The sequence below is a fragment of the Nelumbo lutea genome, chromosome 1 (assembly GCF_056320005.1).
Source record: "Nelumbo lutea isolate HS-2025 chromosome 1, American lotus-T2T, whole genome shotgun sequence".
Taxonomy (NCBI): domain Eukaryota; kingdom Viridiplantae; phylum Streptophyta; class Magnoliopsida; order Proteales; family Nelumbonaceae; genus Nelumbo; species Nelumbo lutea.
Genome location: NC_142684.1, coordinates 25,592,335 through 25,598,912, shown reverse-complemented (window position 1 = coordinate 25,598,912; position 6,578 = coordinate 25,592,335). Strand labels below are relative to the sequence as shown.

General features: G+C 40.7%; 1 protein-coding gene across 1 annotated transcript; it reads left to right on the top strand.

The window, feature by feature from the left end:
* Window positions 1–3,620: 3,620 nt before the first annotated feature.
* Window positions 3,621–5,590, top strand: LOC148874010 (uncharacterized). Its single transcript, XM_088964569.1, has 3 exons — window positions 3,621–4,529; window positions 4,932–5,053; window positions 5,157–5,590. Exons 1-3 carry the CDS (start codon window positions 4,134–4,136, stop codon window positions 5,305–5,307), a joined length of 669 nt encoding a protein of 222 aa, XP_088820695.1. The 5' UTR covers window positions 3,621–4,133; the 3' UTR covers window positions 5,308–5,590.
* The last annotated feature ends 988 nt before the right edge of the window (window positions 5,591–6,578 follow it).

The window sequence follows — 6,578 nt, the reverse complement described above, 5'->3', positions numbered from 1 at the left end:
TTAATTGGCAACAAACACACACTCCCATAAACTAACGTTCTCTTTCACTCTTTTCCCGGTGTTCAGGTGCTTAGATGGAATAAACCATTGCACTATACATAGGCCTCTTTTGAGGCCATTAGATTTGCACCCAACATCAGATAAAACGTTTTCGTTGGATCAAGTTTCATAGCTTTTCCAGACACTCCAGATCTGCTACTTATGTAATTGGTGGGACCCTTATACCTTCAAGCAGTTTAGTACAGATTGCCGCGTAAAAAAACTAAAAAGGGTACATAGTCTGAAATCTGAATATACATGTTAAAAGGTGCATTCTAGAAATCCGGATTAGGAGTCCAAATCAGCCCTCACAACATAATTTCCCACAACGTTCCACAGCACACCCGCCCTGTATTGGGAGCTGGTGCACCCTTAAATGGCCCGAGGGTAATAAGGTAATTTCGCTTTTGAATCAATGGTTGATTGATAAGTTCGAGGTCCGTTATGGCCAAGGGCCCGTAGGATGGTCTTATATGGAGAGAAGATGTTAGAGGCTTTAAATGCTAACCCGAAAGAGAGATTCCGACAATCAAATTAGTGAGGGATTGATGAGAGGTGGATAAGGCCTGAACTAGGACAGCTCAGATGAGATCACAATGGAAACAAGAGAGTTTAGATGCCTCACCTTTGGAGGGTCACCCTCTATTTATACTTGAGACCGCCTGGGAATAGGTGGCGTAGATAGCCAGGATGTGATCTGTGCACGGCCATCCAAGGTCACCGCATGCAGCCATGCCATTGGGCCTGCATCGCATGCCAACTTTTGCTCCATGCCACCATCCCTATTGGGTCCATGCTGTATGCCAGCCTCTACCACACACAAGCGTGCCATTAGTCTGTCACAAGCACCTTCATCAGGAACAATCTTCACAACACGAGATATTCCCAATACACAACGGGAATGTGGGAAACTATCTTGTAGGGGGCTGATTTCAACTAGATTACCTGTGGCATTGGGATTCTTTAACATTCAATGTTTAACTCTCTTCTAAATCCAATATGATTAGTTGCGAATATTAATAAATTAAATTTGAATTTAAGTATATTATAACTTTATGTAAAATACCCTTGTTTTATTTTATTTTTTTCATATTTGGTAATATGCCCAAATCCCCCATAAAGGCCGCTTCAAATCACGAAATTAGGATCCCCGTCTTTGGCTTGGAGAGGTATTGTAAATGCTAGAAAGCTCTTGAAGAAGGGGATAAGATGGGAAGTTGGGAAAGGGGAATTTATCAATTTTGGAAGGATAGATGGATGGATGATTCTTGCCTATCTGATTGTACTAGCTCAATGCAAGGGGAAAATGAAAATCTGTGCATAAATAACGTGATTGATCCTGATAGGAGGGTTTGGTTAGAGGACAAAATCCATGGTTTCGTTCCTATCTCTTGTTGTTGGAATAAAATCAAATCTATTTTCATCCCATCGGATGACAAAGAAGATAGGCTAGTTTGCAGGATTAACCCAAATGGTTTGTTTTCTATGAAGTTGGGTTATAAGAAAGAATGCCAGATTGTAGTACCGGTTGGAACTCCTTGGTTTGGAAGCTGAAATGTCAATTGAAACTTGAGAAAGCTTCTAAAGTCTTCTCGGAATACAATGGCCTTCTTGAAAACTCGAATATTGTCAAAGAGAATAAAGTCTGGATGGGTATCAACTATCAAATGGTTACCCCTAACCCTGATATGATCAACATACATTTCGATGCTTTGTACTCTAACAATGGCGGACTGCGTTTCAACCATTAATGCTACAGAGGCTTGGGCAGCATGTGGAGGCTCGCAATTTAGCTATAAAAGCGAATCAAGCGGCTGATTGGATTGAAAATAAAACTCATGCTTATTCGAGCTTTGTGCAATTTAATCTTTATCTTAGGATTTAGTTAACATATGTTGGGGTGACTGATGGGGACGTGGATGTGCTACCTATGGTTTTTAAAACCAAATAGGTCAACTCATTCTGATAAAAATATTAAAAAATGGTCAAAATCATTTGATTGGTTAACTGATCAGATCAGTGGTTTGTTGATCAAAATCAACGGTTTTTTGAGAAATAGGGAAAATGTAAAATTGGTTCCCGGAAAACCGGTCTGGTCCGATTTTGAAAACCATGGTGCTACCCCCGCCCTATGTAGCATATTTTGATTTTTTTTAAAAAAAAAAAAAAAGAAAAAAGAAATCAGTGACACATACAGTTACAACTATTGCTAATTCTTTAAATATAAAATAATAATAAACAGTAAAGGATAGTGTGGTATCTTCTGAGTTCTGAGTCTTCTGACAGACAGAGCTAGCGAATTATTCGGGAGCAATTATTTGAAAGCGGCACCCCTCTGGTGACCCCTCAACATCACCCATTTCACGAGGTCCTGTTAGCCCTTATTCTTTTCTTAGTTGGAATGAACAGTCTCCTTATTTTTGTACTATACTGATTTGGGCACATCCTAATAAAGTGGGGCACACATACACCCCCTCTCTCTCGTACATGGGCCTACTTGGCTACTTCCATGTGGGTGGGTTCATCCAAACTTTACCATATTCTCAATTTGAGCCCGCCCAAGCTGCAACTCTAGATTTTTGATGATGACACGATAATCCAGATCAATGTTTTAAATGGGCCACTTAAAATAAAAATGGCGGATTTAACCGTTGGGCTCGATAAATTGTCAACTAAATCAACAATTTCAAAGTCAAATGATCTGACCATTGGGATCAACAATTATTGAACACAGTAGTTGAAATAATCACTTAGCATCGCTTCAAATATTGAAACTCAGGATCAAATTTTTGTCTATATTAAGAACTTACGTGTGATTGGGTTGAGATTTTACCAAAAACCTAGGCCCGATGCAGTGGAAAATCTTTGAATCGGGTATCCAACCTGCACCCATACATGACCCTGCATGTTTTGAAACATGTAATATAAAAATATAATAATTATAAAAATGAGATGTGCCCCTCATCACTTTTATATTATTATTATAAGTTCCAGGAACTTTAGGAGTGGATGAGAAGCAACATTTAAGAGGCGCAATTGTACAAAATTACTATTTTAACCTCTTAAAAAGTAATTAGGTTTTAGAATATTATTGTATTATGGTACAGAGGCCACTTTATATAGAAATAGGAGTAGGATAGAAAGAGAAACAGAAGTTGGTCAGGCCTGCAGAAATCATTAAAGGATTTCCCGAATCTAGTGTGATGTGGGTTAATAAAAGTACACGTGGCAGGCGTGTAGGGATCAGGGCCCATTTATTTAAAATTTAATGGGTTTGTGGAATGGGCCTTTCATAGCCAGCATTTGGAATGATCACAACCACTGATCCGTATTAAATTGGACGGTTGAGGGCATGGAGTTTATTTGGGTGGACCCTTCATTACAGGTACCCTGACAAAAAAGGAGATAAAACTCACATGTTACAGTGGAATGATCCGATTGGATCCAATTAGTTTAATAGACCACACATGCGAGACACTGAGAGTCTGAGACCCACAAATTTTGTATCCAGGTGTCCTGATATTCTTTCTGAAAAGTTTATAGTTTGGTATGGTGGCCCACCGATCGAATGGTCTAGATCAGGTCTTCTTTATACGACCCCTGTTTGCAGCATGCCATGAAAGCTTACTAAACGTTCATTCTTTTACCCTCTCTCCACACACTTCTCTGTATTTAGAGAGAGAGAGAGAGAGAGAGGGAGAGAGAGAGGGTTTTGGGTCTGGGTCTGAGAATGGAAAAGAGAATCCACTCTTTCTAGTTTACCATCAAATTACAAATACCCATTTAGGTTAAATGGAGTGATTTCCCGTGACCTTCACCTGCAGAAGTATAAAACATGGATAGACTCATCACCTCCCCATCCTTTCACTCTTTTTGTCTCTTCTCTCCTCTACCTTTTCTTTGTCTCTCTCTATAAGAACATATAGTACACCAGTCATATTTCCAGTCTCAATCTTCCAAGATCTCTCTCCCCATCTTCTTCTTGCCTCCATTAGAACCCCAAGAATCCACATCAGTTCAAATAGTTTGCTCAGAGGGTTGGAGATTTATTTAAACAGTGAGAGAGAGGAGGAGAGCTGAGGAAGCAAGCAAAGATGCCTAGTGCAGCTTCATTTTTTAGGCAGCTGAGTGGCAGAGATAGTTGGAGCTCATCATCAAACAGATGGAGCAAGAAGAGCAAATATGGTGGTGGTGAAGGGTGCCAGAGAAGTCTGAAGCAAATGGAAGGGCTTAGGATGTGTGGAGGTGTGGTTGAGAATGGTGGGTTGGTGATGAGGAAGAGAGTCATGGTTGTGGTTGACCAATCTGCTCGTGCCAAACATGCTATGATGTGGGCACTCACACATGTCACCAACAAAGGTGATCTGCTCACTCTCCTCCACATTGTTCCTCCCCCTTCTCACAGTTACAAATGTTCTGAAAGGATGTCTGATTCTTCTCCTTACCTTGCCAACTCTCTTGGGTCCCTTTGCAAAGCTTGCAAACCTGAGGTATTTTTCCTTCTCTGTGCAAGAGAGAGAGAGAGAGAGATGCATGCATTTATTTTTCTTTCTTTTCTCTTTCTCTTTTCTCCTAACTTTGCATTTCACAGTTGTATTCTCACAGATTCCATGCTGGTCCATTTCTTTTACACTTTCTTTTATTTAATTTCTTTACCTTTTTTATAACCATATTTTAACTTGCTTCTTCTTTCCTTTTAGTTTCTAACTTTTCTTGTTACTTCCCTCTCTTTCTCCCCTCGCTTTGAATTTCAACAGATGGATCAGATTCCATTCTGAATCCCTCTGATCCCTGTGCTTTATGGTTCTCTTTATCTTTCTTTCTTTTTCTTTTATTTGTTTGGCTTTTCCTTTTTTCTATCGTTTGCTCCTTACTTCTTTGTGGGTTGATAGGTGGAAGTGGAGGCTCTAGTGATACAAGGACCAAAGCTGTCCACAGTGATCAGCCAAGTGAAGAAGCTTGATGTATCTGTTCTGGTTTTGGGTCAGAAGAAGCCTTCTCCACTCAGCAACTGGTGGGTAGATCTCTCTCTTCATGAGTTGCATTTCTAGTAGTATCCCTTCTTGATCTTAATCTTGATACCTAGTTGTGTAATTCTGTTGTCTGGGCTTTGGCAGCCTGTGTGGGACCAGCAGTGAGGAGGACTTCGTGGAGCAGTGCATCGACAATGCAGAATGCCTTACATTTGGGGTGAGGAAGCAAAGCAGTGGCATGGGTGGCTATCTTATCAGCACCAGATGGCAGAAGAACTTCTGGCTCTTGGCTTAACCAGCCACTAACAAGACTTAACTATAGAAGAAAGGGAGAAACGTGTGTGTAACTGGTTCTTGGTCTCCCTTTGTTGACAACTTGTGTATCTTCTTCTAATTTATTATCATCACTGCAACTACAGATCTCCTGTTCTACTTGTTTTTCTGTGTGACTTTAAACCAGATGTTATGTAAAAGCTTGTACTGTGTTCAAATCTGGAGCAAGATGTGGATTTCAGGCCCAAAATCTAGCTCTTGCTCCATTCATCAATAAAACCATCTCTCTTCTATTTGGTTTCCTAGTCTCTTCTCATGAATCAAATCAGATGTTCTTTCTTGCATGAAAAACTTTCCGGGTGGATAGATATCTTTGAGTCTCATGATCTGGGTTGCTAATCTTAGGGCGGTTTTGGCCATGTTAAAGAGACTTCCCTGGAGAACTGCCAGTTGGGTTCTGCTCTTTCTCATCAAATAAGGCCGTCCCTCTCAAGCTTTGACCCAAAATGTTCTAACTTCTAACAATCAAGAGAGTGACAGTTTAAAAGAGGATGTTAAGCCATGAAAGTAGAGCTTCTAACAGTTCAGCCATGGCATCTGTCAGGGACTGCACATGAGCAACCATGAAAACGAGGAGTTGGGAGAGTGACTGGTGCCACATTTGAGCTCATCGGAAGTTATGCTTCTGTGGTTGTGTCATCACACTGTAATCCCGCGTACTAGAAAGCAGAGCTCTTTGTCCCTATGCTAGTGTCTTAAGGAATATGGCATAGAACGCCCATGAATCTGCGAGTCAGTCTGGGGACAGGACTCATCTCGGTCTACAAAAATCTTTTGAATCTTTTGTGAATGCCAACAAAGCCTTTGCCTGGGGGACCCACCAGAGGAGCCCATCAAAAAATAAAGAAAGAAGATGGACCCACTTGTGAGAGAGGGACAAATATTTCTGAAGTTGGGGAGGACTGTCTCAAACCAGAATCTCAAGTCAATTAAACTCATCTCTCCACCTATTCAGCCCCTTAATCCAAAGATTGTCTCTACTCATCTCGGTCTACAAAAATCTTTTGAATCTTCCGTGAATGCCAACAAAGCCTTTGCCTGGGGGACCCACCAGAGGAGCCCATCAAAAAATAAAGAAAGAAAATGGACCCACTTGTGAGAGGGACAAATATTTCTGAAGTTGGGGCCCATTAGAGGATTGTCTCAAACCAGAATCTCAAGTCAATTAAAATCATCTCTCCACCTATTCATCCCCTTAATCCAAAGATTGTCTCTACTCTCTAGGACAAAATG

Coding starts and splice junctions, on each gene's coding strand:
- LOC148874010 (XM_088964569.1), top strand. CDS start 4,134: ATGCCTAGTGCAGCTTCATTTTTTAGGCAGCTGAGTGGCAGAGATAGT. Junction 4,530..4,931: donor GCAAAGCTTGCAAACCTGAG/GTATTTTTCCTT, acceptor GTGGGTTGATAG/GTGGAAGTGGAGGCTCTAGT. Junction 5,054..5,156: donor CCTTCTCCACTCAGCAACTG/GTGGGTAGATCT, acceptor GGGCTTTGGCAG/CCTGTGTGGGACCAGCAGTG.